At 37.4% G+C, this 12,479-nt stretch overlaps 1 protein-coding gene across 1 annotated transcript in view; it reads right to left on the bottom strand.

Annotated features, from left to right (window-relative positions):
• Positions 1 to 12,479, bottom strand: part of ABCD2 (ATP binding cassette subfamily D member 2) — a 41,855-nt gene that overhangs the window by 21,539 nt on the left and 7,837 nt on the right. The window contains exons 4-6 of the mRNA XM_079304589.1: positions 9,878 to 10,043; positions 6,727 to 6,821; positions 5,201 to 5,346 (exon numbers count right to left, since the gene is read on the bottom strand). Of these exons, the coding sequence (XP_079160715.1) occupies positions 5,201 to 5,346; positions 6,727 to 6,821; positions 9,878 to 10,043 (407 nt within the window). The remainder of the gene's footprint in view (positions 1 to 5,200; positions 5,347 to 6,726; positions 6,822 to 9,877; positions 10,044 to 12,479) is intronic.

The raw sequence follows: 12,479 nt of genomic DNA on the forward strand, positions 1-12,479 counted from the left end.
TGACAACCAATTAGGATGTGCAAAATACAACACAGGACAGAGACATCTGAGCCAGTCTAAATGAGATGAAGCAACAGAACTCATACTGGGGTATTTGCACAGCACTTCATCCAGGATACTTCTCCAGCAGACCACACACTAACAAGAAAGTAGTCTGATACAGAAGAGTCATACAGATACATTCTCCATTTGAACAAATTTCCATATGTCATATAGGGTATCTGAGAGTGAAACACAGCAATTTTGCAAGATTAAATTGTTTACTAATTAAGAACTGTTTCAGGATGAGAGTGGTCACTACTAACTATTTCATGCTTAAAACAACATTTGAGTTGCACTATAATCTTTCATGTGCTTATAATGTAAAATTTATTTTATCACTTTATTATTTATATCACTTAGAACTGAAACATTCTTGCTTCATTCATCCACATGATGAACATCCTTGGAGTACCAGAGGCAAATCACATCAGACCTTTGGATTACTCAGTAGAGCCAAAGAGAGGAAAAATATTTCTGTGGCTGATGTAATTTTGTTTTGTATCCAAAGATATTTTTAGAACACAGACAGGAAAAGACTTGTAAATGAACCCCAAATGAAATACCAGAAATAGAGCAGATATATGAAAAAAAAAAGAGCTTTGGAGGGCCAGATAAACCTTTAAACTGTTCTATTCCATACTGTCCTAGCCTTTGTAAGAAGGCAGCAAGATATAGGTATATAAATTTTAAATGACAAAAAACAAACAACATTTGATACTAGTTTATCTTTGGTTACGTCCCTTTTAGCATTTGATAAGCCTGGTGTGGAAAGAAAAAAATGTTAGAGATCTAATTGAATAAGCAATAGCAAGAGAGAGAATACAGAACTGGGCCATTGCTGTGACTGCTGAGAAAGTGGGTAGGTCTTCTGCTAGAATAGAACACAGAATAAGAAACTATGCATGCTACTGGAGAAACACCTCTCACAAAAATACCCAAATTACAGTAAAAGCAAGGTGGAGAGAAAGAACAGTGACAATGGATAAGGAGAAAAAAGTAGAATGTATTACTCCAGGCTCTATGGAAACCAGGCCTCAAGAAAGAGAAAATGCTGATGGACATTTTAGATATGTGCTGTGCTAGGAAGACTTGAGAGTCACGACCAAAGGTTATGGAACTAACAGAGACTGCAAGACATTCCTCCATGCAAATAAGACAATATGACACAGCAGGCAGAAAATTATTAACAATTTATATCAATAACCCAGTGGTAATTAGAGCTTTACTGCAACTTACAGTGCAGAGATATTGAGGAATACTCCTGTGCTGTTGTCAAGGTAACCTGCACATATGTAGGTGTGCAATTCTGCTGGCATTTATATCAAACTAATGAAATGAGAGCCAACATGTGCAGAATCTGTTTCCTTACATCTTAAAAAACTAAGACTTTTAGATGGAGAGCAAGAAAAGCTGGACTAAATGCAATTGCATGCCAGAGCTCTCTTATTCCATGGAGTCGCCTCCAAAGACCAACAGAGTAGAAACAGGGCACAGTCTGGAGAAATAGGCTACTTTCAGATAGGCTGTGAAAGGCTAATTCCTGAAGTGCTTCATGAACATCTGGTGTCACTCTCTACAACTCCCTGAAAGGTGGCTGTAGTCAGGGGGGGTTGGTCTCCTTCTCCAAGCAACAGCTGACAGAATGAGAGGACACAGTCCCAAGTTGTGCCAAGGGAAATATAGGTCGGATATTATGAAAAAGCTCTTTACAGAAAGAGTGATAAAGTACTGGAATTACCTGGGAGCTGGTGGAGTCATCCACCATCCCTAGATGTGTTTAAAAAACAGACTGGATGTGGCACTGGTTTAGTTGAGGGGTTATGGCATGGGTTGGACTTGATGATCTTGAAGGTCTCTTCCAACCTAGCGATTCTGTGATTTTGTGTGTGGTATATCTTCAGCACCAATACTCATGTTACTCACCACACACTTTTGTTAATTATTTACTACTTAAAATGATATTTCTGGATTTTGATTTGAACCATGATTCCTTACCAACTGGAGTGCCACAAGTGTTTATTTTTTCATTCATATTACATTCTTGACCAGTTGATTCAAAGAAGAATGCAAAGAGGTGGTTAAGAAAAGTGAATTTTACTTTGCAAAAGAGAGACAGAGAGAAGTAGAAGAAGGGGTAAGAACATACACTCAGCCAGTTACTGAGTCTCCAATGAGATCTGACAACTTTGTTGGTTGCCCTCACAATGATTCACAGCTAAGGACTAAAAAATAAAAATTATGCTAAGAAATCTAAAAACACGGGAATTCTTAAGGCTCTATTTTAAAGCCTACAAACCACTAAGTAATGCTACCTACAAAATGCCTGCAATGTGGATGAAATTTGGAGTATGTAATTTGGAGCTAATTCATATTTTAATAAATCATAGTTTTGTATGTAGCTTTTGAACTTGAAAAAGATACGATTTCCCACACAATTCTGGAATACTATGCTGGAACATTAAAAAACAGAAATTAAAAATAAATCTTTTCAGTGAGCTCCTTTTTACTGTGGAGCATTCTGTTACTCAGTAGTCACTGTATTCTCCACCATTCATATGTGCAGATGAGGTTTCCCACACTTGACTCAAAATGGGCTGATGCAGAATTAAACTCAGCCACAGGAATGCAGATGCTTCAATGGTAACTGTGTCCACTAATAGAAAGCCATCTGCTGTGTTTTAGACCAGAGATGTAATGTATAAATACAGGGATGCCATCCTAACTTGCTGCTCTGACAGACATCCACCAATTCAAGAGCTTTCTGCTGTACCCAGTTTCACAGTGAGGTAGGCTGATGACAGGTTGATCTATCCTACCACCTCCCAGATCCTGTCAGTCTGAAATATCTCCCAGAACACTTTCCAGATTGACAGGAACAATTTTCCCTAAAGTTATGATGAAATACAAACATGATGAAATATAGGCAGGGCATTCTGTTCTTCAATCTAGAATTCATAGAATTATACCAAACAAAAATAAACAAACAGAAGGTAATCTTGATAAAGCAGCAATTTTCAAGGGTTAATAAGCAAAATGGTTGCACCAGCAGGACCTTACAAAACAAACTTTTTTAATTTGGTGATTTCTGGACAGTTTAAAAATCAGTACAAAAATTCGAAATTTATACTAGAGCCAGGGACATACAAAAAACCCAAATGAATTTGTGATTTATTTGGGCCACAAATAAAAGACCTGTTAAAATACTCACTAATAGATTACAGAAAAAAAAAAAAAAAAAAAAAAGAAAAGCCTGGACCATATAAGGCAATTCACACAAAAGCCCTAAAACTCCAGCAAGTCTGTTGCAAATCTTGTCCTGAATGTACAAACTTCAATGTAAAACTGGATACTCTTCAAGTAATTCTTAGTATCTCAAATATTCATCAGACTCTGTATGCCCAAAGAATACATTGGCAAAAAAGCAATTTGTGATCCTGAAGGACAGCCAAACAAACTTGTCATTTTAGCAACCCCTTCAGTCACATTCACCCAGAAATCCCTACTCAGTCCTCATCCAACTAGGAGACATTTATGAGTGACAGGCCACATTTCTGAGTGTACAAAACACACTCTGACACAGCCGAATTGTCCTCCAGAGCAGACCTCAGAATCTTCAGCCACAGTCAAGGTGTAGCACCTTTACAGAAGAGCCCTCTCTGTCACTCACTGTTGCCCCATTTACCCAGGCACTGCTCTGTCCCTTGGGAGGTGAAGCACAGGGCTCAGGAAGAGCCACAGAGCTGAGCAAAGGCAGTGTCCCTTGGATGCTGCAAGGACATTGCAGGACACTTCCTGTTGGGGATCCTACTAGAATGGACTGTATATGCCAATCCCTACATGGCTTTGGTCACAGAGGGCTCCAAAGACATTGGGTGAATTCTGACTAAAATATTTCAAAATGTTTCATAGAAGAGGTTTGCTGGACAAACTCTTCAGCCCTGCAAAGTTAGGGGAAGCAGTTAACAAAGAACCATATTTATGGAAATGAAAACTCAGTAGATGTGATGCAATCTCCTCAACCAGCACCTTGGCAAATCTGCCTGAATGCAAGGTCAGTCTGTTTGCTTTTACAGAATAAAGGGAATGTAAGTAAAGGGAAAGGGCTGCAAGCAAGCCAGCCACAAATGTTGATCTGAGTACGGGCTAGGATCAGACAGAGGAAGGAAGTGGCTGAAACTCAAGATTTTCTCCAAGGAAAAAATTCAGATTAGCTTTTATTCTGAGTAAACCAGTTTTAAGAATGTTCCACACAATGGGTATTCTGAAATGTTTTGAAAAACATTTAATAAAGCATTTTGCTCCAAACTCCTGAATAAAAGTCTTGAGTGAATCAGAAAAATGACAATGGCTAGCAATAAATTATACATGTATTTTAAAAAATCATAGAGCAGTGTTCTTTGCTACCTTCACCTGCAGCACGGAAAATCTGCTGATCAGTTCAGTAGATTCCATTCATCTTAATATCTGGTACTTTTTAAACAAGGCTACAAACTGTTATCATGAATAGTTCTCTTGCCCATGGGAAGAAATGAACTAACAGGAAGCAAAGATTCAGTGTTTGACTTTGCTTTTGCAAAACAACATAGTTAGAGGTCTCTAAGGAGATACTCTGGAACCAATTGCATAAGTGCATGTACTGAGAGTCCAACGGTATGTCAGAACACAAAGAAAGCACAACACACCAAGCTTCCATTAGTGAAATGAGCACAAATTATTACAAAGTTAATCTGCAGTTACTGTTGGATTGGATTGTGGTCTTGCAGTGTGAAAGTGTGAAAGTTTTGGTTACTTTGACACTTAAGAATCAAACACTCTCACTTGTTTCAATCCTTAGTTTTAAAAGAAATCAGATTTGAGATGTACCAGGTCTATTTCAAATTTCTTTCAGACTCCCCATTCCCATGATCCCAATTATCCAGGACTTCAGCCATCTGAGGAACACAGGCTCTCACACAAGTGTATGTGAGTCCTATCCAATGACTAATGATGTCACATCACTAATGAGAAACGATCTTTTTTTATAAACACACTTCACACACCTGAGGTTGTGCTTAGCACCTTTCACCTTGGATGTACACATCACAGATTAGAAATATGAGAAGAAGGGTCAAAATTCATTTAACCAGATAAGAGGCATCACCTTCAGCAAGACACATACCTTTGTGGTATATAAAACATGTGTTGTGGAGGGGGTTTGTAGAGAACTCCTCCATACACAGGCCACAAACCACTTAAAATCCTGAAGAGTGAACTCTTTCCACAGCCATTGGGTCCAGTGATTAAAAGATTCATGCCCTCTTCGACCTGCAAAGGGGATGAAAATGCAAAGATGTTAATACACAGTGTTTGTGGCACAAGAGAATCTAAGACCCCTAAAAGGGGTTACATAAGCATTTATATTAAATTATCAACCAATTTCAGTGATAAGCTGCATGCATTCATGCAACTATTCTGGAAACAGTGACATTATTATATATGAGCATCTATATAATCAGTTTTACAGTAGTAAATAGTAGTAATATTTACAGTAATATAGTCAGGTAATGCAATATGTAATATGATAATATTACAGTGTCAATACATGACAGTCAGAATCAATTGTTCTAATGCAGATTAGGTCCAAGGGTGTTAACAGTGTTTAAAGCAGTATTGTGCCTATCTGTGATAACTGCAGGCATGGGAGGCCAATCAAGAGATTTGGAAAATTTATTTCACATTGCCATTTCCCATTTAATTACCTATGTTAACTCGGCTGTGATACCAAGGGATTTTTTTAACTCATTTGGCTATTATCCTGTGTATATATGAGTGCATATTTATGTTTAATCACAATGTCATTATCTATGTTTTACAGAAATATACTGACTTCTATATTTTCTTTGTTTCTGTCTCTTGAGATAAATGAATAAATACAATTATCTGCTTCATCATAAGATTGTAATTTCACAATTCTGAAATTCCTACACTGAAGTTGTTGCAAGTTTTGCCATAGCTAAGACCCTTTCCTCCTAGATGCTAATTCAGAGGAAAAGGATCATCCTGCTTCAGCTAAATTAAAAGATCTGCCAGCATTGTCAAATTTATTTCTGATAACTTCAACTCTTTTTAAAAAGAACAAGATCCGAACTGGAACATCAGATCAGGATACATATGGGAGTAAATTAGTAAAGGTCACTCATTAAAATTGTGAGCAGGTACCAAGAGGTGTCTGGAATAGGTTTTCAAAAATAATACAAGGTTATACTGAGTAAATGCTCCCCAACTGGAGTTGTGAACTATACCATCACAGCTATTAGTCAGCACTGCTCTTTGTGGTGATTGAGAAAAACTATGGGCTTGATTTTTTCACTGTTGCTGTGGCCTCAGACATTTAAAAGAGCCTTTGTGAGTAAAGCATCCCAATTTGATTGAAATTAACTAAAGATGGATGCATGCTCCCATAGACACCTTTGAAAATCTCAGGTCAGTTTTTCACCTGGCAACAGCAACAGAAATCCTCCTTTTTCCTTCTCTGAGCAGGACAAACTACATATGTCTGCCTCTATTGAGCTACTATGCCTACCTTTCTGGACTTCCCCTTTTATCCATATGCTCCTCCAAGTACTTAACATAAGGTATATGAATTCTGTGCTGTTTATGTTAATGTGATGGCAACAATCAGAAGATTCTTGCATATCATCTTACTTTGAAGTTTAGTCTGGAAACCACCACATCGCCATTCGGAGTAATTATAGGAACATTTTCACAAATAATTCCTTGATCAACATCAATTACTTTCCCTAGAAAGAAAAAAAAAACCAAAAAATTAGAGTTTGTGAAGCCCTCCATGAAGCAATCACTTGTGACAGCCTTAGGCACAAATGAGTATATTTTCAAGTAAGGACTGGTGTTTGAAACAGCTCTTGTATGTGCTCCAGGTTCCCCTAGTGGAAAATCTGGATAATAAATCTTAGCTAGTCCAAAGGACATTGCCAACAGTAGCCAAGAATGTGCAAGGAAACCTAAATTTGATCCTAAACACAATGCACAGTATACATCATAAATATAAATATAAATATAAAGATGTGTTCATTCAAATTCTATTTGTATTTTCTGTATCCTGTTTTAAACAGCTGTTTAATATCAAGCAGTAAAAAAGCTCATGGACAGCCTTAGCCACAGGCAAATCAGTTAAACTTTTTCTCAGGATTTAATTAGGAATCACTACCAGCTCTGAACATATGAGCACCTTTCAGTCTCCTCCAGCAACGAAAGCAAAGCAGAAAAAATTTAATGGCTTGCTTCCATCTCTTTTTGATGCCACAGACACTGTAAACATGTCTTGTAAGTATTTGCAGAAACTCATATAACATTTCAGTCAGGTAGATACACTTGGCATTTGGATTTCTGGCAAATTAAATATACAATCTCTATTGGATGTCTGGATACTCTGTAATACAAGGACTTTGATATTAACTGTCCTGGAAACAGAAAAGGATGAAACTAACTTCTCAGTCACCTGTTAATGGTCTTGTCTATCAGAACCTAACCAGCCTGAAAAATTATAAAAAATTAACTTTATAGACAAGATGAAAGGGAAAGACATTTCTCTTTGTATTAGAAAGCTGTTTATTTATAACTTACACTAATAAACAAAGAAAAATGTAACAAAGATCACGTTAGTTAGTTAATTTTAAAAGGCTCTGGTGCCATTTCCTTCACTAAGTTTAGTTTAACATTTTTCATTTAGAGGCTCTTTGTTCAATTGCATTCAACTTTGCCAAACTATAACAACCTGGGCAGAAATTTTTATGCCATGAATCAATTCAAGTGTTCTTCAGTCATAAAGTAAATTTTACTTAAAACAGCATGAGATTATGGGGGGAAAAAGTGGTTTTCTGTAAAAAAGAAATTATTTTGCTACACTGGAGACATTGTAGTTAAAATAAGTCTATGATAAAACATAGTCAACTAGTAAGAATTAAGTAAACCTAATTCTCATTTCCTAATCCTGACTTTGCAGCATTTAATTGCAACTTTAGCATGCTTCTAAAGAATATTTATGTGTAATCAGGCATACAATTTGACAGTATTTGTACAAGATGTATAAAATTCTGTTTAATTTTAAAAATCCTAAATTATTAAATATGCTATAAGGCAGCATTATAATCTGCAAAATATTATTATCATTTTCATATTTTCACACTCATGCAAGGCACAAAACTGACATTGCTTAGTTACAAAGACTTATGCTGGATGATTCAAAAGGAAATAATTATTATGTGTTCAAAGAGCCATTGGGGAAGCTGAATATCAAGATTTTTTCTTCTCTAACAATGCAAACACATACAGGCATGTGAGCACGTGTACTTTTACCCACACACAATCCACTCTTCAGGGATTTCTAAGTATCATGACCAAAAGCAAGGAGCAAAACCAGTATTACAATAGCACTTGTCATAAAAAATGTGGAGCCTGTGGCCTAGATTCATCTGGCCTAAATTCTTCTTAAATCCCTGTGCACAATGCTTGGTCTTGGCTAGCTGCCTCTGAGAGTTACAACTGCACAAGAGCAAATGCTAGTCACCATGGCTTAGGAGGAATTCAGACTGGACAGAAAGTGACTGTAGTGGAATGAAATCTTGGGAAAAGGTTGCAGAGAAAAGAGGAGTAGGGTTTAGATATAGTAGACCTAAAGGGACCATGAAGAGAACACTTGCACATCTGAACTGTATTTGGTTTTGTTTTAAACACAGTTATCTAAAAAAAAACCAACCCAAATTACTTCATTGGTCCAGGAACTACTAACCTTTTCTCATGTACATGACAAAATGCAACAGTTATAAAATGCCATTTCTTTTAACATCAGCCAAGTATTACCAAGATCTACAAGATTAAGACATCAGCTATTTCCATACCTATCCATCACCCTTTATTATGATGAACCTTGTCAGGGGATCTTTGAGAAATATGAGCTGAAGGGCAGCACTGTTGAAATCTCTGCAACAGTTATTTCACAAAGAGCCCTCTGGGGCCTATAACTCTACTGAGGCTTAACTTTTCAAAAGCTAAAGGAAGAGAATGAGGCTTTTCAACACCACAGAATGCAGCAGCAGAAATGGTATGATGGGAAAATGAGGAAAAAAACATTGCAAAAGCTGCCTTTGAGTACCTCAGAGAGAAGCTGAATGCAACAGGCAGAAAGAGGTGGCACATAACAGAGCAGAGTAAGAAAGGGATACACACAGAAAGAGCTCCAGTGAGGGTGGAGACAGAAAGACAGTGACACCAGAAAGACACAGGATGGGATCAGGAGGGAAAAAGTGTATATTGATCAGATTATTTGGGAGGTGAAGGTTAAAGATGACATTTTCAATTTACGATTCCCACGAAATTATGAAAAAATGAGCACAGGTTAATCTTAAATCATGGGAAACACAGTATTTTGGGGAAAAACTATGAACCAAACTTTTTTCCTCCTACCTCAAACAAAATAATGTGATGGTTGAAGTTGAAAATGTTAGTCTTCACTTTCTGATGAAAATGAATGGTCTGAGCAAAACAGGCACTGTAAGAATACTAACATCACCATCACATATAATAGTATAGTTAAAATGCCTTTTCACTGAAAGTTTTAACAGAAAACATTTGAGCCATGTGTATCAGAAAAGCACACCATAAGGACAGTCATAAGGTAGCAGGGGGTTAAAATGAAAGGCAACATGGTCTCTGGGGCATTAAGGCTGAGAGGCTGATTACTTACAGAAAAAAAAAACCTTTCTGTTCACCTCCTGTCCCACAGCTCCATGCCTCCCCCAGCACCCCTGGGAAATTCATACAAATATGAATTAATTACCTTTGATTTCTAAGGGCCCATCACTGTGTAACTCTGCTTTATCTTCACTTCTGTTGTTTGCAGACCCTTGAATAACAGCAGTTCTTTTGTAGATGCCCCTCTTCACCTCGTCAAAGACTGAAAACATGTTGTAGACACGGGCAGTGTAGCCTGCTAGCTCAGTGACCTGAGAAACAACAAACACCTCATTTCAGTTGTACTTACAAAGTTTACAAATTAAATGTTTGGCCAAAGATCAACATGAGCAACAATGTTGATCAACACCTATTGATTTTCATTCCTTGAAATTCCAACCATATGAGTGCTAACCCATACGCCACCTGTAGCTCCTACCAATCAGCAGAAAGGACAGTTTGAGTTAAACCCAGGTAAACTATGGTAACTCCAATAAATGAAGTAATTTCTGTAGTCTTCAATGAACAGAGAACAGCTGCTAACATATCTGAAAACATGTACACAAGAAGAAAACAACATGTCTGCATTTTCCAGAAAAACAGAAGTTCACAGAAGTGAGAAAAAATGGCATCTGCAATTACTTATATTTACTTATATTTGCATTACTTATATTTATGAAACCTGCTGTGGGAGAAGTGTGTTTTTCTGTGTAGAAGAGGCAGCACCAGGGCATCCTAACCTAAAATACAGTACAAACCAAAAATTAGTCTTCTATCAACTGCATGCTAAATCTGACACCTTAGAATAAGACTGGGCATTTTTAAGATGGTGAGGTGTCTTTAAAGGCTTTCTCCATTTTTTCTTTTTGGTTCATTTGCCATAATTTTCACCTGGTGAACACAGAAACAGCAGATCTCTGGACCTTGTAACTTCATATTCATGGGCTATTTAAGAGCTCCCAAAGAACTGCCTCCATCTACTGGTAGTAAAGAATTAAGCCAAGGCCTTTTATTTTAAATGTACTATCAAATGGTTTTAAAAGGATACATTTTTGCACAAAATGTAGAGAAGAAAAGAATAGCAACAAAATTAGATTAAGTTTACACAATCCTTGGCTTGCTGCGTTAAATATGGACACCCCATGACTGAGTTCACCCAGCACAGTGTACATAATTCCAAGATTATTTGAAATAACTGGAAATAATTCCATAATTCTTCTGTAAACTTCACTATTTGTGCCAGACTCAGAAGTGAGCACTAATTCTGGCCACGTGGCCATCACTTCACTGGAGGACAATGGAAATAATTCTGCATGTGATAAATGAAACTTGTACCATTGTCCCAGGAGAACCATAGGCTGTAGTGAGCTTCTACACCATGACTGTAGAAACTCACTTTGTTCCAACACTAAATAATTGAATACTAGCACCTAAACTATTGACTACAAAGAAGTTGAGCCCACCTCATCTGGAAAGTGAATTACACTGACTTGAAGGAGGCTGTGTTGGTGGAGGAGATGGGCAAGAACTGGAACTGCACTACCACTTGATGTGTGCTGAAGTACACTGTCCTTTGAAACTGCCTGAATCATGAAATGGGAATGACAATGTGGTTGAAGTACTGCAGTGCCTCTTGAAAAGAAGCATAAATGTAAAATTAAGATAAAAATTCATAGAACTACTCCTTGGTCTCATGCTGTCTGGATTTGTATCTTACCATTGTCTGTAGACAAAGTGAGTTTGTACAGCTCTTCCTCTACTGTTTTGTGGGTACATTCTTTTTACCAAAAAAACCCCACATTTTTTGTAAGTCCTCATGCACATTATATAAATGACTTAAATGCTGAAAACAAAACAGATATTACACCAGTGTATAACAGGTTACCTGGCAGTATCTTGAGAGCAGAGATCAAGCAGGGGAACAGCTCTAAGAGAACAGGTCAAAAACCACAGCCCACTAGAAGGACTCTGGCTGTGTCAAAGTCTATATTTGAATCTGCCAAACTACTCCTCCTCTGACAATTTACAAAGCTGTAGCTGTTATGGCTGGGTTCCAAATAACAGAATCCATAGTCTTTGATTAGCTGCCCTAGCTAATGTGTCCATCCTCACACTGCACTGGGAAAAGGGGCTCCCACCAAAGGGAGAAGCAAACATCTATTAAAATATGAAGAACAAACATTCAGAAGGAAATGTTGAGATTAACAGCACTGCCTCATGTTTATTTGGCTTAACAGCTGGCATTTAAAGAAATCCACAAGAGAGACAACAGATCTAAGCCCAGCTCTACTGGAATTTGTGTTAAGGACCAATAAGAAACAACATCTCTGATCTTCTAGATGAATATTCTGTACTTCTAGACAACTTGTACTCCCAAGGTGAACTTTCTCCCACTAAAATTTCTCTATTTTGAAAAATTAATTCCAATTTAACAGGTTCACAAGATACTGAAAACAGCCTTACAGTTTAAGTGGTCCAGAAATAAGTATTCAAATTCTCCTTGTTTTTCATACAGAAACAGGTTGCCCTATCTCTGGAAACATTCAAGGTCAGGATGGGACTCCAAGCAATCCAATAATAGTTGAAGATGTTCCTGCTCATGGCGGGGGGTTGGACTAGAAGACGTTTAAAGACTCTCACAATTAAACTATTACATGCTCTTATGACACTTCAAACAGAAGAATCCCAGTACACTGAAGGCAGACAGC

This window comes from Erithacus rubecula (genome assembly GCF_903797595.1).
Source record: "Erithacus rubecula genome assembly, chromosome: 4".
NCBI classification, from domain to species: domain Eukaryota; kingdom Metazoa; phylum Chordata; class Aves; order Passeriformes; family Muscicapidae; genus Erithacus; species Erithacus rubecula.